The following is a 23,584-nucleotide window of genomic DNA, read 5'->3' on the forward strand; positions in this document are numbered from 1 at the left end:
ACCACATAAATGAATGGATATAAAACTTTTACAAAAATAAGTGGCAGGCTGGCTTTGGCTTGTAGGTTATAATTTGCCAATCCCTGATCTAAACTAATGACCAAGCTCCAAATCAATAGTTTAACTTAAATCCCTCTGGAACTCTGTGCCTTTCAACTAATCCTAGTGAAAAAGGAGGGGAGGGAAATAAAGGAAGGCAGGCCCAATCCTAGTTGGTTAGGGTTGTAACTTCATTTTTTTATTTTATTTTGGCACCTGGGACTGAACTCAGGGCTTTACACATGCTAGGCATGCACTTTATCACTGAGCTATATCCCCAGCCTGGTAACTTCATCTCTTATCCAATACCTCTAATGAAGAAACTCTTATTTACCATGGAAAGAGACCTCTCAATATAACTGAAGAACCTCATCTTCCCCCAAATCCCCCTGTTCCCATCATCAATTAGGTCTTGTTTTTCTCCTTCATTAATAGCATTTCCTAGGTTCAGCCTACCTGTACAGCCTTTCAGAATTCTAAACCTCTTGACATGTTATTGATTTTCTGAAAATAAAAATTTGAAGGGAAAAAAGTACCAGATAATATGTTTCCCTATATTGAAAACAACCCAAGAAGGGTTTCTTCCCCCACAAAAATCCTCCCATGTCTTGCAGGGAGGACCACATCAGTTCATAATAAAAATAGCTTCACCTTCATTTTGGCCCCTTACCATTAGCTAAGTCTGTTTTGCCATCTGTGCTGCTTCCTTTGCTGGACATCTTGAATGATGTTTGCTATAGCCAGCCTGGATTAGGGAGAGGAAGAAAATGAAATAATTAGAAAACAATTAACCTCAGAAAGACTACAAAAGGGGCAAAGAGATTTAACAATGTGTAGACTTTGTCAGTTTTATAAAAATGATTTTTGTTATGTGTGCTTAACAGGGCTTCTCAGCTACAGAAAAGCATGTCAGGATTTTTTCCCCTCCAAAAAGGAACATATTTGGGGAAGTCACCTGCCATCTCTTTAACCTTACTCACTGAATAACTGGCAGTTTTTTTTCGGATGGACAAGAAGGAACCAAAAACCTGAAACAGCAGGCACAAATCAAATGACAGGGTACTGCAGGCAAAGAGCCTCAACTCAACACAGAAAGCTAGCTTCAGCACTTTATCCTGTAGACAAGGGTATTCTGTTTTAAGCAACATTCATATGTATCTATAAACTCTGTAAAACTCTTATTTTCATAACATGAAAAGGTGAGTCAGATTCTGAATATCATTTTATACAGAAATAAACAGTAGAAATCAAGCTCTTGTTAATTACTGAACTTGGGCTTTATGTTCACTCAGACTCCTAGTTTCAAGCTTAGTACAAACATAGATACTTAGGAATATAAGAAGCACAGCTTCTTATACTTGAACTCAAGAGCATTTAAGACTCCTAAGAAAAATCTCTTAAAAATTTCCCCCTTTTAGGACTAACAGTCACCATGTACAAAGGTGGGAAAGAAAAGGGCATTTCCATTAAACCACCTCAGTTCATTTTAAACAATGGCAAACTTTCACCTAATACCAACAACTTTCATCAGACTTGTCATTCTGGCAAAATTCTAAATAGGAACCAGGCTATCTAGCTTATTTCCTTTGTGCCACTATAGCACGATCATTCCCACCCGCACCCCAGGGCCTTACTGCCACCTCTAGCAAATTTCATAGAGTAAAGAATAATGTTATTCAGACCAGAATTTTGTTAAGCCCTTTCAGGGCCTTGGACAAAAGGCACTGGTAAAAGACAAAGTATGATTATGACCCCAGTCTTCGGGCCCAGGCACACTGGCCTCTAATCTTTCAACAGCCCTTTCATTCCCATAACAATTATCTTTTTTTTTTTTTTTTGATACCAAGAATTGAACCCAGGGGTACTTGACCACTGTGCCACAACTCTAGCCCTATTTTATATTTTATTTAGAGACAGGGTCTCATGGAGTTGCTTAGTGCCCTGAAGTTGACGAGATTGGCTTTGAACTCACGATTCTCCTGTCTCAGCCTTCCAAGCTGCTGGGATTACAGGGTGCGCCTCTGTGCCGGGCTCCCATCCTTATTTATCTTTATCCCCTACTCTCCTCTACAGAAACCCATGCTGCTTCATAAAAAGTATCCTCTGCCAAGAGACAGCTGCACAAAGACTGCTCACTGTAGGACAGGGTTGGGGAGTAGAAATACTGCAAGAACAGGGCTGAAGTTAAATATAAGGAAAAGACACCTGGATGGGAGATGGTAAAAGACAATGCCAACTAAAAGAACATGTGAAGCCACATAAAGAATACAGTGAAGAGCCATTTGTAAGCAGGCTGTTTTCCTCCTCTAACTTTGAAGTGTATATTTCTGTACAGCATTCCTAACACAGCACTTGCTTTTCCTTCTCAATAGTCTCTGTTTATATTCTTTAGCATCTCAGCAGTATCTTCTCCCCCATAATTGGTGTAAAACTGATTATATTAATTGCAAAAGTCCTATGACATGGGGAAAATAATTGTACTACTTTACGAAGATTAAAAACTAAAGGTATGAGCAATACAGTCTCGTGGTCAACTGGGAATGGATATGATATTTTTCTACCCCAGAATTAAAACTGCTTACCGTATCATACTTCTCACCCTACTATTATCCACTCCCAGATAAGAATCTAGAAAGACAGCTCCAGAGAATCTTTCTCAAAACTAATCAACTTCTACAATAGTCCAAACTGCCTGAACTTTAGAGTCATATCTGCTCTAAAACACATATTTGCTTTTCCAACTCCATGGTCAGGAACAGGCAGAGACTATATTCATACCCAGCTCTGAGATGTGGGAAAGAGGGAGCCAGGAAGTTCAACTTATACTAAGAGGTTATGGAGTAGTTTTGGGGGGACCTGGCTTAAGGTTCTTTCAAGAACAAATCTTCTCTTAGAGGAAAATAGCTGTTAGAATTTATTGCTAAATTCAAAAAGCAAAAACCCTGTGAATACTTAGGTCAAGCTGGGTGCAGTGGTGCATGCCTGTAATCCCAGCAGCTAGGGAGGCTGACTCAAGGATAGCTTTCAAAGCCAGCCTCAGCAACTTAGCGAGGCACTAAGCAACTCAGTGAGACCCTGTCTGTAAATAAAATGCAAAATAGGGCTGGGGATGTGGCTCAGTGGTTGAGTGCCCCTGAGTTCAATTCTCAGTATCCAAGAAAAAAAAAAAAAAACAAAAAAAACTTAGGTCAACCCTGTTTAATCACTGAGTTAACAGACAGAAGCCACAAAGTTTAGTAAAATCATTCCTAGACTAAAAAAAAAACCAGAAGTCCAGGATTTCAGTATGTGAGCCAAGCCATTTAGCATACTTCATGCCCTCACATGAGCTATTGAACCTTCTTTGAACTTTATTTTCTCTAGCTATTAAAAAAAAAAAAGGACTGGAAACGTGGCTCAGTGGTTAAGCGTTCCTGGGTTCAATCCCTGGGGGGGGGGGTGTCCAAAATTTAAAATTTTTTGAGCTCTGACATTACAATCAAAAAGTTTCAGATTTCAGAGCACTTCAGATTTTCATCCTATTAGAGATGCTCAACCATTAAAGTCTATACAAATATTCCAAAATTTGAAAAACTCTGAAATGTGAAACACTTCTGGTCTCAAGCATTTCATATAAGGGACACTCTACCTGTAGTAATTCCAGAGATGGTATAGATGAGTCGAATTTTATTTTATAACTTCTGCAAAAGGGTACTCTGGAGCAGTGGTCTCCAAACTTCATGAATCTCTCTCAGTGAAAAATTTGAGCATAAACGCCCAATATGTGTTGATATACTGTCAATTTTCACTAAATATTCAGATAACTTTTCTAGGATAAATACCTAATAGATATTTCAACATTCTTTTCCTGTATATCACTGGGTCATTTTTCATCTCTTAAGTGCATTAATTCCAATTTCATGGGGCCACTTCTCTAGAAAGTCAAGATACGATGACAATAATAAAACACAACCACTTTTGGAATGAGTTGTTATTCTTAGAATATGAATTTTAATCAAAAGCCCCATGTGATGGCACATGCCTGTAATCCTACAGGCTGGGGAGGTTGAGAAAGGAAGACTGTGATTTCAAGGCCAGCCTCAGCAATTTAGAGACCCTGTAATCTATCAAAATGAAAAAACAAAACCAGTTCAACTCTAGAGCAGAAAGTAGAGTAACTACAATTGAATTCTATCTATCCCCCCCCCATTCATATGTGGAAGGAATAACTCCCAACATGGCAGTATTTAGATAAGGAGACTATGGAATATAATTAGGTTTAGATGAAGTCACAGCTGAGGCCCACACAACAAGATGTCTTTATAAGAGACACCAGAGAGTTCTGTCTCCCCACTGCCATGTTAGGACACAGAGATAAGGTTTACATGTACGAGAGAGGAAGAAAGCCTTCAGCAGATACCAATCATGTTGGCACTTCAATCTTTTGATTTTGAGCCTTCAGAACTGAAAAAATGAATTTATGTTGTTTAAGGCACCAGTCTAAAGTATTTTGTTATGAGCTATTTAAAATGCTATCAAAATTAAAGCAGGTAGAGATACTGTGTCTGTGCCCTAGACTCAAGTATAGGAGTCACTCTAGAATTTTTTGCACTCACCAACAAATACAACCTTATAATCTGAAGTTTGGGACATTTGACCCAAACTCACACTACCTTCACGCCTCCCTCCCCCAGTACTGGGGATTGAACTCAGGAGTATGCTACCACTGAGCTATACCCTGAATCCTTTTTTATTTTGAGACAAGGTTTCACTAAAATGCCCAGATTTTCCTTGAAATTGCAGTTCTCCTATCTCAGCCCCGCCCCCAGTGGGGTTACAGGTGTGCATCACCGGTCTGACCCTTCTTCATTCTTCAATGCATTACATACCCCACCCCCAAAATCCACTGTTTCTACTTTCATCAATATCCACGTATGTCCAGTCCAGAGCAAACCATGCTGGGCTTAGAAAAGCTGATGAGTTCACTGCCCCAGGTAGCTGGAGGAGTTTAATTAGATTAGCTCTCCTGCCTGTACTCTAAAAATAGCCATAACCCCTACCAAACTGAAGGTTAAAGAGTAAACTAGTGGAGGATGGAGAAAAAAGACCCAGGTATCATTTTAATTTCACTAAGAAACTCCAGTGGCCTAGTTTTTTATGCCTTAATAAGGCCTTACATTTTTAGCCAACGATATAAAATATTAACTAAAAACCATGCAGAAGAGGAGTTTATATATTGGATAAGAGGACTTTATAGAAGCCCCAAACGTCTCTGGGGCTACTTTCCCTCGCACAAGAGTCTATGTATGATAGAACCATGGATATCCAAAGCAAAAAAGAAAGAGAAGGGAAAAAAAAAAAAAAAAAAAAAAGGAACAAACAAAAACTCCTTAACCCATACACTGGACAATATGCAAAAACTAACTCAAAATGGATTCTAGGCTGGGGTGTAGTTCAATGGTAGACCATGCGCTTGGCATGCAAAAGGCCCTGGGTTCAAGCCCAAGCATCCAAAACACACACACATTAAAGAAATCACAGACCTAAATGTAGAAGTTAAAACAATACAATTTCCAGAACAAGACAAAGATGATTACCTTGTGGCCCTCAGTTAGGCAACTGTTTCTTAGAACAGAATACAAGCATAAAAGAAAAATTAATAAATTGGACATATCAAAATTAAAATCTCTTCAAAGCTGGTGGTACCCATCTGTAATCCCAGCCACTCAGAAGGCTGAGGCAACTTCAAGTTCAAAGCCCTTCTCAGAACTTAGCAAAGCCCTAAGCAACTTAGTGAGACCCTGTCTCAAAACCAATCCAAACCAAACCTGGCTGGGGATGTGGCTCAATGTTCAATCCCTGGTGCCCCCCCACCCCATCCACAAAAAAGCCAAGTTTTAGATGATAATATCCGGAAAACATGACTGATAAAGAATGATAACCATAATGCATTTTTAAACTCTTATAACTAAATAGTAGTCACTTGAGAAGGAGTTAATTCTTAACATTATTAGAGAAATATAAATTAAAACCACAATGAGGCCGGGCACAGTGGTGCACGCCTGTAATCCCAGTGGCTTGGGAGACTGAGGAAGGAGTATCACAAGTTCAAGGCCACAGCAATTTAGCAAGGCTCTAAGCAATTTAGTGACACCATGTCTTAAAATAAAAAATAAAAAACATCTGGGGATGTAGCTCAGTGGTAAAAAGCTTCTGGGTTCAATCCCAGTACTAGAAAAAAACAAACACTCCCCACACCCCCCAAAAAAACCCACGACGAGAATCCACTAAACACCTATCAGAATGATTAAAAACTTTTAAATAATGAGGAAAATTTATATCAAGTACTAACAATAAGTTTAACAACTGGAACTTTCATACAATGCTTATTGAAACACAAAACAGTAATTTGAAAAACGTTTTGGAAATTTCTTATTAAGGAAAACATACCATACAAACCAGGAATCCCACTCCAGGTAACCTTCCCACCCCAAGAAAGAAAATGTCCACAAACTTTTAAAAACCTATAGATAAATGTTTTTGTTTTATTTAGATTGATTTTAAAAACTGGAAATAATCAAAAGTTCTTCAGCTGGGTCATAGATAAACATACAGTGGCACAACCATACAATGGAATACTATTGAGCAACAAAAAATAATGAACTATTAATACAAGCAGCAACATGAATATCACATTATAATAAGTGCAAAAAATCAGACTCAGTTATGTAATATACAATTCCATTTATGGTACTTTCTGGGAAAGATAAAACTGTAGGGATACAGAGTACATTGATACGGAGTGCAGCAGCTGGGGAGGCTGAGACAGGAGAATCTGGAGTTCAAAGCCAGCCTCAGCAATAGCAAGGTACAAAGCACGAGAACCTGTCTGTAAATAAAATACAAAATAGGGATGGGGATGTGTCAGTGGTTGAGTGCCCCTGAGTTCAATCCCTGGTACAAAAAAAAGAAAGTGAAAATGGGAGGAGAGTGGTGAAGATTAAAAAAAAAAAAAAAAAAAAGTCATGATCTTGTTATATAACAGATAATATTCAACAATTAAAAACAGAAAATTGGGCTGGGGATGTGGCTCAAGCGGTAGCGCGCTCGTCTGGCATGCATGCGGCCCGGGTTCGATCCTCAGCACCACATACCAACAAAGATGTTGTGTCCGCCGAGAACTGAAAAATAAATATTAAAAAATTCTCTCTCTCTCTCTGTCTCCCCCTCTATCACTCTCTCTTTAAAAAAAAAAAAGAAAGAAAAGAAAGAAAATTCTCAAGGCTGTGATTATTAACGTAAGTTGACTAAAGTAGTGAATACATCACAGTACATGAGAACAAAATGTCAGGTCTTCTCACTTGAAAAGTGCCAGAAGGACTTTTTGCTGCAACCAAAGCCACTTTGTGATTTATCAGCAAGCATGTGAATTGTAAGATGAATCTGAATTACATAAAAAAAATCTCCAACCCTATTGTTGTGGTGATAACTAAAAATATCAGAGGCTAAAAGTAGATCAAAGTTTTTTCTAAGCAATTGTACTACTGACTTGTATGTTTGTTTATTTATTGGTGCTAGAGATCAAAACCAGCCCTTTTGTGTGCTAAGCACATGTTCTATCACTAAGCTATATCCCCAGCACCTGTATATTTGTGCTTTTTATTTTTTAAAATTTACTTCTAGTTCATTTTAAGTCCTTTGGCATCTAAGGCCTTATAAAAACTGGTCTGATAACTTTATATGACCTGGACCCTAATGGAAACATCAACATATTTAATACTACTGGACTGCCATTAGTCCCTTTACTAAGACTTGAACTCAGTCAATTCTTATAACTTACATAATCCCATTATTCTCAGTCCAGTCCCTGACTCATTCTGCAATTCAACTGCCCAACTTTCCTACAGAAACATCCATATTTCAATGAGGCAAGGTTTTAGAACTTCCTCTGAAACTGAAAGATGATGGTACAAAAATACTGAGAGTCATACAGTCCCTGGTTCCTCTTGAGAGGACAGATGTCCCCTATCACTTATAGCTAAACAGATGTTCAGGGCTGATCTCCATCCAAAGTACAAATTTGCTTATCTAGGCTCCACAGTCCATCTGGTATCAACTAGTCCTACTTTCCTTACCCCAAATTTTTGTTTTCAAAATGCAATGGCTCATTTTAAATTCATTTTCCTTTCCTTAATATTTTTCTGCTTCATAACAAATACTTCTCCAAGCCAATTTTTTACTCTGCTGCTAGCTACATTCTAACAATATAATGTTTATTAATCAGACAGAGAATCTCTGGCATGTAAATTCAAAGGACGACCCCAAAGGAGCTTGAACTCATGCTGTATAAAACATGTTTAAGGGGAGACAGAACTTTAGGTTACTTTCTAGTAAACACTTGGAGGGGTTGAATAATCAACATAGTCTCCTCTGACAAGCTGGATGTTGCTGGATCAGGGAAATTAATTTCCGTTCCTACTGTGCAAGATTTGACAACAGAAGGAAATCCAATTGTATACAGGCTCATCATAGTACCCATTTTTATTCAAATTATAGGCCTCTGGCACCACCCAGTGGCCTATCTGTAGACAAACATGCTGGTATGCAATATAGAAGTTATAAAAATAAACAATGTGTCCACAATCCCTTTTGCAGCCATAATCAATTTTTTAAAATGAGTATAGAATTATAATACAAGTATATCACTTTTAAAAAAATAAAAATGTTACAGTTGAACAGAGGAAAAGATTATATTAGTTTCAAGGAGAAGAAGCTTCCACCAGAAATTAACTTTCAAGATGAGCTTTAAAGAAAGGATAGGATTTAAATGGGTAGAGTTGAGAAAAAAAGATATTCTGAAGGTGCAGAATGAGCAACAACATGTAAGTTAAGGTGACAGGTTCAAGAACATATGAGAAGTAGATGACAGGCAGAGTTGATTTAATTAAAAAGTATAATCAATAGCTGGAGGCAATATTGCTGCATGCCTATAACCCTAGCTAAATGGGAGGCTGAGGTAGGACTGAAAGTTCCAGGCCAGCCTGGGCACTTCATGAGACCCTGTCTCAAACAAACAGAAAAAAAGAGAGAGGAGAGGAGAGGAGAGGGGAGGGGAGGGGAGGGGAGAAGGGAGGGGGGAGGGTAAGGGAAGGGAGGGAGGGGGGGAGGGAGGGTAAGGGAAGGGAGGGAGGGGGGGAGGGAAGGAGGGAAAGGAGGGAAGGGAGGGAAGGGAAGGAAGGAAGGGAGGGAGGGAGGGAGGGAAGGGAAGGAAGGAAGGGAGGGAGGGAAGGGAAGGAAGGAAGGGAGGGAGGGAGGGAGGGAAGGGAAGGAAGGGAGGGGGGGAGGGAAGGGAAGGAAGGGAGGGGGGAGGGAAGGGAAGGAAGGGAGGGGGGAGGGGAGGGAGGGAGGGAAGGGAAGGAAGGGAGGGAAGGGAAGGAAGGGAGGGAGGGAGAGAGGGAGGGAAGGGAAGGAAGGGAGGGAGGGAGGGAGGGAAGGGAAGGAAGGGAGGGAGGGAGGGAGGGAGGGAGGGGAGGGAAGGGAAGGAAGGGAGGGAGGGAGGGAGGGGAGGGAAGGGGAGGGAGGGAGGGAGGGAGGGAAGGGAAGGGAAGGGAAGGGGAGGGAGGGAGGGAGGGAGGGAAGGGAAGGGAGGGAGGAAGGGAGGGAAGGGAAGAGAGGGAGGGAGGGAGGGAGGGAAGGGAAGGGAAGGGAGGGAAGGGAAGGGAAGGGAAGGGAGGGAGGGAGGGAAGGGAAGGGAAGGGAGGGAAGGGAGGGAAGGGAGGGAAGGGAGGGAAGGGAGGGAAGGGAAGGAAGGAAGGAAATGAAAAAAGGGAAGAGGGTACTGGGGATGTAGCTCAGTGGTAGAGGGCTGCTGGGTTCAATCTCCAGTAGCACCAAAAAACAAAATGAAGTGTAGTAAGTGGAGGGATGGGGGTATACTTCAGTGGTAGAGTAGCAGCATAGAATGTGCATACCAGCATCACAAAACAAAAAACACCCATACAGTAAGTTGACAGGTGCGTGTTATGCATCAGGGAGATTACTTTGTCAAACATAGGATAAACTGAAATTAACAAAAAAGAAAGGGGAAACAAGTTAAAAAGCTATGGTAGTTGCCAAGAAAAGCAGTAAAGAAGGCATGACTTAGGTTGGTAGCAGCAGATGAAAATAAAAGGGGATTGACATGAGAAATACTGTAGAGGTAGATAATATTTAGCTCTTTAAGTAGTTATAAAGCTGAAAGTCAACACAAGTTTTGAGCCTGAAAATCAAATGCCACAAATGAGAAGCTGACATGAGAGGGAAGAGATGAATTTTGATTTTGAATGTGTTTTAAATCCAAATTGACATGCTAGGAAGGTAATGAGAAACCAATGTAGGTAAGAACATTAATAAATAAATTAAGGCTGGGTATGGTGGTGGTACACACCTATAATCTGAGGCTCTTGAGAGGCTGAGGCAGGAGGATCGTAAGCTCAAAGCCAGCTTTAGCAATTCAGCAAGCTGTAAGTAACTTAGTGATACCTTATCTCAAAATAAAAAGGGTTGGGATGTAGCTCAGTGGTTAAGTACCCTTGCGTTAACTCCCTGGTACAAAAAAAAAAAAAAAAGAAGAAGAAATAAATTAGGACCAGACATATAGATTTGTGAGTTGTCTGTACAAAGAAATTTCAATATCAGATATCTTATAAATTATACTTTACTAAAAACAAACAAAAAGAAGTACAAAAGCAAGCTCTGAGGGGCTGGGATTGTGGCTCAGCGGTAGAGTGCTCGCTTAGCACGTGCAAGGCCCTGGGTTCGATCCTCAGCACCACATAAATATAAATAGAATAAAGGTATATATTAAACAACAACAAAAAAATAATGAAACATTCCTTAAAAACAAAAAACGCAAGCTCTGAGAAAGGAGGTCTACAGAAAGAATCTTAAGAAATACATATCCTCAGATAAAAGCAAGAATGGAGACAGATAAATGGTCAAGAGAAATAGGAAAAATAATAAGTTAAATGCCTTGGACGTCAAGGATAAAAAGGTTTCAGGCAGGTGGGAAATGTCCATGTTTCCCCTATTTCCAATGCTACGGGCGGGGACAGCGGGGGAGATATACTAAGAAAAGGCTCTAAGAGTCATAATAGCTTTTCCCAAGAAATTGCCACAGGATCTGAATTATTTTCTTCCCTATTTAAGCATCACAAACACCAGGGGGTGCTGGGGATATAGCTCAATTGGTAGAGTGCTTGCCTTGCATGCACAAGGCCCTGGGTTCAATCCCCAGCACCACCAAAAAACAAACAAAACAAAACAAAACAAAAAACCCACCAGGATTTAGCTATCTCTTCATTTAATTCTATAAAATAGAAATAATTTTTAAGTCACTGGAACTGCAAGCATGTACCACAATGCCCAAATAAAAATTCTTTCCTTAAGAAACTAATTAGCTGCACTGGCACAGTGGAAAAATGTATTTTTTTACTTATTATTTTCCTTTCTTTTTCTTTATATAGGGCCCTAGTTAAGAACCAGATAAACTAGGTTCACACCTGTAATCCCAGCAGCTGTGGAGGCTGAGATGGGAGAATCATGAGTTCAAAGCTAGTCTCAGCAAAAAGCAAGGTGCTAATAAGCAACTCAGTGAGACCCGGTCTCTAAATAAATAAAATACAAAAAAGGCTGAGGATGTGGCTCAGTGGTCAAGTGCCCCTGAGTTCAATACCTGGTACAAAAGCAAAAAACAAAACAAAAAAAAAAAAACCCAACTCATTAGCCTATCAATTTATAACTGGTGACCATGTCTACACAAATAAACTTTTTTTTTTAGTTGTAGATGGGCACAATATCTTAATTTTATTTATTTTTATGTGGTGCAGAGGATCTAACCCAGTGCCTCACTCGTGTTAGGCAGGTGCTCTACCACTAAGCTACAACCCCAGCCCCAAATAAACATTTTTATTCATACTGTCATCTGAATACTTTTTATATTTTACATACACTTTTATAAGAAATATTTAATTCTACCTTTCAGCTCATTTGCTCATCACTTGGCAGTGAAGAGCCCTGTTCTTAAAGACAACACCGTAAAACAGAAAGAAAAGGGCTTTCATGTCAGACCTGGGTTTGAATTCTACTTTTTTATGTTTGTTTAGATAATACTTTATTAGTTTTGTAATCAAGCCCATGTAGATAAGACCTTACATATTTAATACAGTACATACCCCTGTACAAATGGAAAAAGATTAACGTTTCTAGATGAAATATGGCTGTTAATTTCTGTACAATGCCAACTCAACACAGTAAACTGGGATACTATTTCCAAAGTTGATAGCACAGCTAAAGTTTCCAAAGATTCAAATTGCATATATGTGTGTGTGCATAAATCTATATCCATCTACATATATTTATATATATGTATATTTATATAAAAAGACCAGTAATAACAGTATGAATTCTATTCTATGTATTTTTATATTTGTTTCCTTTGTAAAACAGGATAATATCACAATTCTGCAGGAGTTGATTTAGAGGATTAAAGATAATATATGCAAATAAGCTGCTGTACATAGTAGTTTTCCAACTCTGGTGCCAGATGGCATTACTTAGAGAGGTCTGGGCTTCTCTGTTACTCAGAAAAGATCCTGCATACACTGTAATTTAGGACACAGTTCCAAGTCTATGAACTTTGCTTACCACTCTCACTGGCCTTTTAAAGAATTCAGAGAACTCTGTTAATAACTTCTTTTGAGCACAGTCATGTTTTGTGTACTGGGGCAAAGCAATCCATCCAGGAATTCACAACATAAGCCTCCCTCTCAAGTTCCAAGGATACCCAAGATGGAAGACTGCAAAGCAAAGAGGAAGATGAGGAAGTTCTTTCTAGTATTCTATGAATAAGAAACTTCATTACTTTTTTGGATTAATGATTTCTCTCCATGTTGGTAACATCAAATGCAGAGTTTATAGTTTACTGGTTTTAATTCTAGTAATAGCTTTTTAGAGTATGTTAGGAATGCACTCTAATCCTTAAGTGCTGTTTTCCAGCAGCAAAGTTGCTACTCTTTGTAATAACATACAAGCCCATTTATCTCAATTTAAATAGTCCTAAGGGTTATCTATTTTTTCATTGGGTTTCCAACATGACTTATCTTTACCATCAGAATTCAGTCCCCATTTTATTTCAGTTTCTATCATTCACAATTCAAATTTTTCTTAAATCATTGGAAAAGCCACTATACCAAATATATAATTTATATATATATAATTTTATATATATATAAAATTTGATACTTCAAATATACTACTAAAAAAAAAAAAAAAAGGCTAAAAACATCAAGAAGTACCTTCTTGCCTGGCATGGTGGTATATGCTTTAATCCTAGTGGCTTGGGAGGCTGAAGCAGGAAGATTGCAAGTTCAAATCCAGCCTCAGCAACTTAGTGAGGCCCTAAGTAACTTAATGAGACTCTGTCTTAAAATAAACAAAAAGGGCCGAGGATGTGGCTCAGTGGTTAAGCACCCCTGGGATTCAATCCCTGGTACAAAAAAAAAAAAAAAAAAAAAGGACAATGTACTCTCCTACCCATTTCAGTTTACAGGGCAGGTCTAATGCTGAGTACCAAGTAAGTTCAACAACACATACCTGATAATGTGGCAATGACCAAAGTACACCAAAGGAATAGTGTCTTGGTTACCACAAGAGGTAAATCTTATATTAGTTTTACAAATGGCTAGGAAAAACCAGAAAGAACAAAAAGAGGCAAGTACAAATGCTTCATATTAGAACTTGGCCAGACTGCCTTAAACATGATCTTCAGAGGATAAGAGGAAATACCTAATTTTTCAGATAAAATGATGAAAACCTATGCAATGATCCAATCCATTAGACATACCACAATTCATTAATAAAATGCTAGCTTTGTTATATTAATCACTCCCCAATACCCTTGGCCAACTCAGAGCAAGTTCAGTTCATTATTTAATCTACATTATAATACATTCCTAGGGTAAGGTAGTACCTAAGAGATTGGACTTCTGACACAGAAACTATAACCTGTAGAGATAAGATGATGTCTCTAAACCCCAAACCTATAACAGGCCAATTTCAGAAGAGCTTTCAGGACTTTCTTTTCACTCTAAGAGTAGAATGACAAATTCAGTAAACAAGAGTAGGTAATCCCTTTTCCTGACAGATTTTAGCAGCACTGAAGTTTCTTGGGTACATTTATGAAAATGAAAGATGAAATTTTCTTTATTACCATAAAGCTAATCTAAAATGCATTGGTTTTTGGCATTCAAATCAAGACACAGTAGTCCCACTTACCTAAGGGGGATTTGTTCCAAGGCTCCACAGGATGCCAGAAACTGTACATAGTACTGAACTCTTATGTATACTATGTTTTTTCCTACATACATACACTATGATAAAGTTTAGCTTATAAATGAGACAATAACCAACAAAATGGAATAATTATATCATTATGTTATAATAAAAGTTATCTGAGGGCTGGGGTTGTATTGTAGCTCAGTGGTAGAGTGCTTGCCTCACATACATGAGGCACTGGGTTCAATCCTCAGCACCACATACATAAAAAAGAAACACTTGGCATATTTGAATTGTCAGCATCATCACACTTGCACTTTGGGTCCATTATTAAGGAAAATATCTAATTTTTCAATTTTTCTAATTGGCAGTCATTTGATAACCCAGATGACTGCCAAGCAAGGCATAAGTGGGTATACAGCGTAGGGATACCATACAAGAAGACAATTCATACCCAGGCAGGTCAAGGCAAGGTTTCACCAAATTATGCAGAATAGCAAGCAATTTAAAACTTATGAATTGTTTATTTCTGGTCTTTTCCCATTTAATATTTCTGTATTGTGGCTGACCAGAGAAAGCAGGGGGCTATTGTACACATGGTCACTACCTCCATGCCTGATACTAATTTAATTAATTCATATGCTTATATTCTAAATAGGTGAGGAGAAAAACCAGATCATTTGGGCTCATTGATAACCTACTAAAAAAAAAAAAAAAAAAAAACCCTAACAGAAACAAAAACAAAACACCCAATGCTATATTCCAGAAATATAAAACTAACATAAATTTATTCTTTATTATTATTATTATTATTATTGACGGTGCTGGGGATTGAACCCAGAGCCTTGTGCATGTGAGGCACAAACTCTACCAACTGAGCTATATCTCCAGCCTCCGCCAAATTAACATAAATTTAAAAATAACTCTAACACCAGTGTTACACAATAAGAAACCTGTATTAGGATACTTCCTACTCTTTTATAATCTGGACATTTCCTATACATGTTTAGAGTAACATTTCTACAGTACAAACAATCCAGTAATAAATCTGAAAACTGTGTAACTAGTCACTTCATGACTTTAAAAGCCTATTAATTCACATGATAGGATCCAGGACTTAGGGCATAAAACTGAATATCTGACTTCCACAACAGAGTGACCTCTATAAAATGTACCATATTAGAGTCTGTTTGCTTTTGAAATGCCAGGATTGTTTTAAAATGGCAACAAAAAGGCTGGTTTCTTTTAGCTCTTTCTGAAGAGAAGCTTCTAACTTTAGGGCGATTTTAGTAACACTAAGGACAATGGCACATAGACTGATTTCTTACACATTTTTTAATAGACTGTATTACAAAATGCTCTATCAGATTGGTGGTAGGAATGAAGAAGTCACAGGCATACCTAATCTCCTACCCCAGTCATACTAGGAAATACTTTCTAATAAGATTTCATAATTCTTATGTAATAAATAAAATATAAAAGTATTTACAGAAAGATAATAATTTTACAGCTATGATTCCCTGGATAAGAATATTGTATACACTGATGTTACCTGGACCATAAAATATGAATTCCTCCTGAAGGTTGGCGGGTGGGATTCTTAATTAGCACATGTGGCACTAAAGAACAGTTATTCCTCTATCAACCTATTTCCTTTTCTCCTCTGACCTTTCTTTCCATACAACACAAATCTCCAGATCTCAAAAAAATATAATTGCTCACCTCATCAATACCCCCAAGAGTCTTTACCTTAGAATAGACAATTCAGAAGCTCAATGGTGGTAATGAAAGTTGATAAACTCTGAAACGACAACTGGTCTGAACCAATAAAGTTGCCTTCAGTGCAATGTCATCAGTTTATTGCAATTTCATGTAACCTTGGCTCTTCCAAAAATATGTGGAAGCCCACAAAAGGAGGTTTCTTTTTTTTTTTTTTTTTTTTTTTTTTGGTACTGGGGATGAAACTCAGGGACACTCGACCACTGAGCCACATCCCCAGCCCCATTTTGTATTTTATTTAGAGACAAAGCCTCACTGAGTTGCTTAGCACTTCGCTTTTGCTGAGAGGTTTAAATTCTTTACAGTGCTGTTTTATTACTAAAATGGTCCAAGCTGAGGGTAGAGGGGGTGGCACATGCCTGTAATCCCAGTGACTCAGGAAGCCAAGGCAGGAGGATCAGAAGTTCAAAGCCAGCCTCAGCAATTTAGTGAGGCCTTAAGCAACTTAGCAAGACCTTGTATCACAATAAAAAATAAAAAGGGTAGGATGTGGCTCAGTGGTTAAGTGTCCCTGGGCTCAAGCCCCAGTATCAAAAATAAAAATAAAATAAAATAAAAAAGTCCAGTTGTAAAATAAAAAATAAAAAACAACTCTGTATTCATAACCTCTTAGTACCGATTCATTGTCTAAATAAAGAGATCTTTAATAATCTTTTATACTCCATTGATAAGGTTAATATCTTGGAGAAAATGTATTTTCTCCATGGCTAAAATGAAAGGCATAAGAGGTAGCTGCAGTACAGGTGGGCAACATTACAACAGAAGGGCTCTTTCTTTTACATCACTGACAACTCGGATCAGGTGTGCTGAGAACAAGAGGAAGGAAGCAACGAACAAAGGAAATGACTGATGTTGACTTTAAGAATACATTTGGAAATATACATACACCAACATCTAGTATTCCTTCTATCCTCTGGTCTTGAACCCTAATCATTTTGTCCTGAAAGGGGTTCAGAAGGCAACCCTGGGTGGGCATTTGCAAAGTACATATCTAAGGTGAACAATTAAAAATGAATGAGGGGATGGGGAGCTCAGCAGTAGAGGACTTTCTTAGCACTTATTATTAAGTTCCCTGGACTGGCCTCAAACTTGTGATCCTCTTATCTCAGCCTCTTGAGTCTTTGGGATTACAGGTGTGTGCCCCCATGGCCAACCAGTTTTGTTTTTTTTTAATATTTATTTTTTAATTATCGGCAGACACAACATCTTTGTTTGTATGTGGTGCTGAGGATTGAATCCGGGCCACACGCATGCCAGGCGAGCGTGCTACCGCTTGAGCCACATCCCCAGCCCCACCAACCAGTTTTTTATTCTTATTTTTTCAGATATAAAAGTTGCTGGCCCTGGGTTCAATCTCCAGTAGTCCAAAGGGGAAAAAAATAACTTAAAAATTTAACCAGAAAAATGTGTTCTAAAACAAAATGCAAATAAGTATAAATGAATTTATAACTTATTCAAAGCTGTTTCTTTTCTTTTTTAAAATATTTTTTATTTCTTTATTGTATTTATTTATTTTTTTAATGTGGTGTTGGGGATTGAACCCAGTGCCTCACATGTGCTAGGTAAGCACTCTGCCACTGAGCCACAACCCCAACCCCTCAAAGCTGTTTCAATGACCTGCAGAGAAAACAAAATATTTTTTTTGAGTGTGTACCATATGCTAGGCATAATCTAAGAGCTTTATATAGGTTCTCCCATATAATACTAACAATGACTATGAAAGTTAAGTGGTATTATTCCACTTTTAAAGATGTGGAAATTAAGAAAGAAGTTTAAATAACTCACCTAAGGTCACACAACTAATGAATCTTAATTCACTAAAATTAAACCCAGGTCTATGACAGATTTACATACTAACTTACATATACACCATCATTAAAAATGTTATAATCCAGTCCGTAATGAGCACATTCTAATCTGGACACCATGTGGGAAAAAACCTTACCAGTATCACTCTATTAACTGTTTCCTACTACAAATCATAAAAAAGGCAGGTGCAGTGGTGCACACCTGTAATCTTACTCAGGGGGTTCAGGTGAGAGGATCACATGTTTGAGGCCAGCCTCAACAACTTAATGAGAACCTGACTCAAAACAAAAATAAGAAGGGCTGGAGATAAAGCTCAGTGGCAGAGCATCCCTGGGTTCAATCCCCAGTACTGAAAATATAAAAAGAATCATAAATACTATGAATTGGCTAAGCCTACCTTCCAGAGCCAGTCAGCTTTTCTGTCATACCTTATGAGCCTCAACCTTAGCACTCTTCTCTCATGCTGTTGAATGCACTGGATAATTCTACTAAGTATTCTTCAGACCAGGTACAACCACCGTGTGTGTGTGTGTGTGTGTGTGTGTGTGTGTGTGTTTGTATGTGGTGCTGGGACTGAACCCAAGGTCTTGTGTATTCGAGGCAAGCACTCTACCAACTGAGCTATATCCCCAGCCCTACTGTATTTTTTAACCAAAAATTTCCCCACGGGGCTGAAGTTATGGCTCAGCGGTAGAGCGCTCGCCTTGCATGTGCAAGGCCTTGGGTTCGATCCTCAGCACCACATAAAAATAAATAAAAATAAATGTATTGTGTCCAACTAAAATAAAAAAAAAAATTCCCCACTATATTCTGAAAAGTTGGAATTCAGAGACAGGTCTGAGACACCAAATAAATGCAGCATCATTCACCATCCCTCAGCTTTTAGTTAGTTACAAGTGATTATTTTCTAAATGGCAAATATGACAACCCAGAGCCCTCTGAGAGGGGAAGAAACCTGATTTGACAAAAGGCTGAACAGAATTCAGGCAAAATAATTCTTAGTTTTTTACAGTTTAAAAAACATGATCCACACAAAGGCAAAACACAAGACAAATGAACAAGAAAAAGAGGGAGACATGGGATGGGGGACACATATTCACTTCTAGGCTTAAGTCATTTGAAGACAGACAGCCATAGTCTAGGACAGAAAGTCAAAACACAGCAAATTAAACTTGGAAAAGTAATTTAACCAAAGCTGGAATGCAGCCAAGAACAATACCCAAACTCTTTTGGAAATTGTGATAGGAATTTTGACTTAAGTGGTCAACACTTAAGCATTAGGGCAGGGTCTTTCTAGAACTTACGAATTTAAATGCCTCCAACTCCCACTCACCTTTCCTCCTTTTATCACTGAAGTAAGGCCAGGCTGAACTCCTGAGAAAATAGGTCTGCAGATTCACTGAAGGACTGAGAAAAGTTAAAGTTTACATGGCAAAGGTGTCTATTCTACTAAACATAATAAAAATATTTATGAGTACATTTTAGTATTTTTTTAGACCTCCTCTGAACTATTTAAAACCAGAATAACTTATCTGACAGCTCAACAATAATCCCCACACACAGGGAAATAAAATGAACAAATCCAAGGATTAGAAGCCAGGCAAGCTAAGATATCCTAGCTCCACTAAAACCAGAAGTCATTTAGAAGGAAAACCTGAGTCTTTTCAACATTAAACCACAACCAAACAACCTCTCAACAAGAACGCACAGGGCAGGGAGTCGGGGTGGGAATCTCGGAGAGAATGTGATAGCGCTAGTGCCGGTTTGTTTACAGAGACTCCAGCAACAATCATATGAGTCAGAAATTCAAGCCGCCAGATGGTTTCCAACTAACAGGGACCAAACAGGACCGTTCTAAGGTGTCCTAAGCGATTTGGAGGTGGGAGTTGGTAAACTGAGAGAATCCTATCCTAAAGAGGACAAGACCAGACAGCAACAACCGACTCCCGGTTCCTTGGACCTCGGCATTCCGTACAAGGTGCTGGGCCTGAGAACTTGGGATGGGGGAGGGGGACACATTGCGCGGTGGCCCCGAGGTGACGGGGAGACGCAGGGCGACTCGCATCCCCCAATCTAAAGGGAGAAATAAGAGCACACAAATGGGTCACCCGACGAAGCAAGAAGTCCCTGTGAATTATGGGGGTAGCTCTTGGGGGCAACCCCAGGGCAGACCTGTGGATAGGACAACCGGTCCTCCTTACAGTGACTCGGGTCAAGGGAAGGAGAAGACCTGAGCCCCAGGATCTTGGGAAAGGGATCAGGACTACCCTGTGGGGTACCGGCAAGGGAGAGGGGGGCAGGCCGAGCCGGAACGAGACACGGACCGGGTAGGTCAAGGGGGGGGTGTCCGGCTGGGGCAGTTACAAGCACGGGAGCCGACGAGGCTCAGCAGCCCGCTTCCCGTCTTGGGTCATCCTTCTGCCAGCGGCTGCTCCGACTGTTCCAGGCCCAGCCGCCCCGTCCACTGCCGCCACCAACGCCGCCGCCATCTTACACTGGCCAGCGGCCGCCACCACCACCGCCTCCGCTCTCTGCGCCTGCGCTTGCGCCGCCACGCTTTCCGGCCTCGTTTGCGACGATGTGCTCGAGAAGACTGAGGAAAGAGTGGTCGCGCGAGCTCACGGCTCCCAACCCTCCACGGAGGACGCGTAAGGGGCGGGGCTTAAAGTCAACGGAAAACTGTGTGGGGCGCGTGCGCATTACGGAGGAGGCAAAAGTTGTTTTCGTAATGTTGCGAAGGGCTGGCGTCTCTCGTGATAACTCAAAACACGTGCGATTTAGGGGCTTCCCAGAGTTGTGACGGAAATAAACTTCATTTCCAAGGGTCTGGTACGCAAATTCCTGGGTGACCACCATTCTTACACACCCGGAACGAGCAATTATCGACAGATTTCTTCAGAAAAAAAAAACCCTTTCCTTTGACGACTTTCTTTTTCCGTCAGCGGCTTAAGGAGGCGCACGTTCCCGACAGTCCTTATTTATCCGTCTTTGTAAAAGGGGCTCAAGTTTGAGGTGCAATTAAGCTATTCAGGAGGCTTTCTTCGAAGAGGGGTGATGTGAAGGTTCCCAAGAATGGGTCGGTGACGAAGCGTGATTTTTGTACACTCTGCTTCGCTCTGACACCTAAAGGAACCCTGTGGAGGATTACTCCCAGCTGCCAGGCTGGGGATCCATCGATCGGTCGGTTTTTATTTCTTTATCTCCCCGCCCCTTTTAACCAAAAGGTCAGGGTGCAAGAATTGGACCTTTCTACCCTTATCATCCTATTCCAAGTCTTACATTACTTCACTACTTGGTGCAATAGGCGCTCTGCTTCCATCACTGCCCTGCTGCAATTAATCAGGACAGCTGGAGTGACTTTTTAAAATGGAAGTCGGGTCATAGCCCCCTGCTCGAAACCTTCAATAGTGTCTGACTACATAATAAAAATCAAAATTAGCAATGACCTCCACGCGAGGCTCTACATGATCTGGCACTTATTTCTTTGATTTTATCTCCTCCCACACTGCCTAGCTCTGCTCTGACCTTTTTGGCTGTCACTCAGACCAAAGCAGATTCCAGCCCCAAGGCTTGCTCCCTTTTCTTGGACTGCGCATCTATTAAATCTTTATTAGACTGGATTTTTCCACTTAAATCAGGTCTAGTACACCAGCTTGTATTGCGTTTTTCACAAATTTTTGCCTATAATATTTAATATATAATTATGTATTTTTAATCTAACTATCCTATAGAATATAAGCTCCTGGAGGCAGGAACTGTGTCTAAAAAACATCTTTGTAATTTAACATGTAAAACAGGGCTGGAGTGCAAAGTAGCTATTTTATGACGACCATTATAATTTATTCTTTCTGCTAGTCAACTACTTACTGTACTACTTATTTGGGAGGGTTTGTTCTAGGTGCTGGGGTTACAGCAGTAAATAAAACCAAGATTTTAACATTCATGGAACTGACTACTGGAGTAGATGGGAATGTAGTATGAGAAGAGACAAAGAGTAGCACAAAATTCTGAGAAGTACTGTAAAGGAAAATAAAAGTGGGTTATGGGGGGTGCTCTTTTACTTTGGGAGTTTGGGGAAGGCCCCTTTATTGAGGTGACATATGCATAAAGACCTGAACTATGAGAGTGACCCATGCATACTTGGGAAAGAGCATTCCAGTCAGAGGGAAAAGCAAGCTAAAGACTCTGAAGCTTGAGTGTGCTTAATTAGAAAGCCAGTGAGCAAAAGAGCAGGTGAAGAAATTAGTTGGAGGATGAGCCAGGTCACTTACAGACTTATAGACTAAGGAGAGACTGAATTTTATCCTATGAAGCCACACAGGATTTTGAGTAAAAGTCACATCATCTGAGTTATAACTGAAGTTTCTTTTTTTTTAATATTTTTGGAATGGGGGATTCAGCCTAGGGGCACTTAACCACTGAACCACATTCCCAATCCTTTTTATTTTTATTATATTTATTTTTTTGTAGTTGTGCACAATAACTTTTATTTATTTATTTAGTTTTATGTGGTGTTGAGAATCGAACCCAGGGCCTTAAACATGCCAGATGAGCGCTCTATCGCTGAGCCATAACCCCAGCCCCAATCCTTTTTATTTTTTTTATTTATTTTTTTTCTTCTCTTTGCTCCCTAGGTCGTCTTCTTTTTTTTTTTTAAAAACCAACTTTTCTTTCTTTTATTTATTTATTTATTTTTTAGAGAGAGTGAGAGAGGAGAGAGAGAGAGAGAGAGAATTTTTAATATTTTTATTTCTTAGTTCTCGGCAGACACAACATCTTTGTTTGTATGTGGTGCTGAGGATCGAACCCGGCCGCACGCATGCAAGGTAAGCGCGATACCGCTTGAGCCACATCCCCAGCCCCTCCTTTTTATTTTTTGAGACAGGGTCTTGCTGAATTGCCTCACTAAGTTGCTGAGGCTGGTCTTTTTTTTTTTTTTTTTTTTTTTTAAGTATTTTCCTAGTTGTTGATGGACCTTTATTTTTTTATTTATTCATTTATATCCAGTGCCTCATGCATGCTGGATAAGCCCTCGACCACTGAGCTACAATCCCAGCCCATGAGGCTGGTCTTGAAGTTGTTACAATCTTCCTGGCTCAGGCTCCAGAGTTGCTGGGATTAAAGGTGTGTGCCACTACACTTGGCTGAAGAGGTTCATTCTTGTTGATTTTGTGGTTTGGGGCATCAGGGATTAAAACTAAGGGCACTTAACCACTGAGCCACATCCCCCAGCCCTTTTTATTTATTTATTTTTGAGGAAAAGGAAAAAGTGTTATTCCTTTGCTAGCACACGGAAAACAAAGATGACTCCTGTCCCAGAGTCTGTGATTCTGTCTTATTTTTAATTTTGAGGGCCTCACTAAGTTGCTGAGGCTGGCTTGGAATTTGTGATCCTCCTGTCCCAGCCTTCTGAGTTGCTGGAATTATAGGTGTTCACCACTGTGCCCAGCCTGATTGATTTTTTTTAACTGCCTGCAAGGAGGCAAAATACAAGCTGAAAAACCAGTGAGGAAACTATTGCAGACCTGCAAGACTAGTGTTAAAATGGACTCAGAATATACTTTGGACTCAGAAGTGGTTGGACTCAGAATATACTTTGAAAGTGGCATAGAAATGCCTTGTTAATAGATTGAATGTTAGATGTAAGAAAGAGTCAAGGATATCT

At 39.6% G+C, this 23,584-nt stretch overlaps 1 protein-coding gene across 7 annotated transcripts in view; it reads right to left on the minus strand.

The window, feature by feature from the left end:
* DCAF8 (DDB1 and CUL4 associated factor 8) overlaps nt 1-20,561 on the minus strand; it is a 48,147-nt gene extending 27,586 nt beyond the window's left edge. Inside the window, exons 1-3 of one of the 7 annotated variants that reach the window (XM_081306537.1) lie at nt 20,414-20,533; nt 19,253-19,326; nt 710-784 (exon numbers count right to left, since the gene is read on the minus strand). In XM_081306537.1, coding sequence (XP_081162663.1) covers nt 710-758 — 49 coding nt within the window. In that variant the 5' untranslated portion in view covers nt 759-784; nt 19,253-19,326; nt 20,414-20,533. Of the gene's footprint in view, nt 1-709; nt 785-12,702; nt 12,727-19,252; nt 19,327-20,243 lie in introns of those variants that run through there. The other 6 variants (XM_081306536.1, XM_081306534.1, XM_081306533.1 and 3 more) reach the window with 6 other exon arrangements.
* Nucleotides 20,562-23,584: the final 3,023 nt, after the last annotated feature.

This window comes from Spermophilus citellus, assembly GCF_964194105.1.
Source record: "Spermophilus citellus genome assembly, chromosome: 9".
Classification (NCBI taxonomy): domain Eukaryota; kingdom Metazoa; phylum Chordata; class Mammalia; order Rodentia; family Sciuridae; genus Spermophilus; species Spermophilus citellus.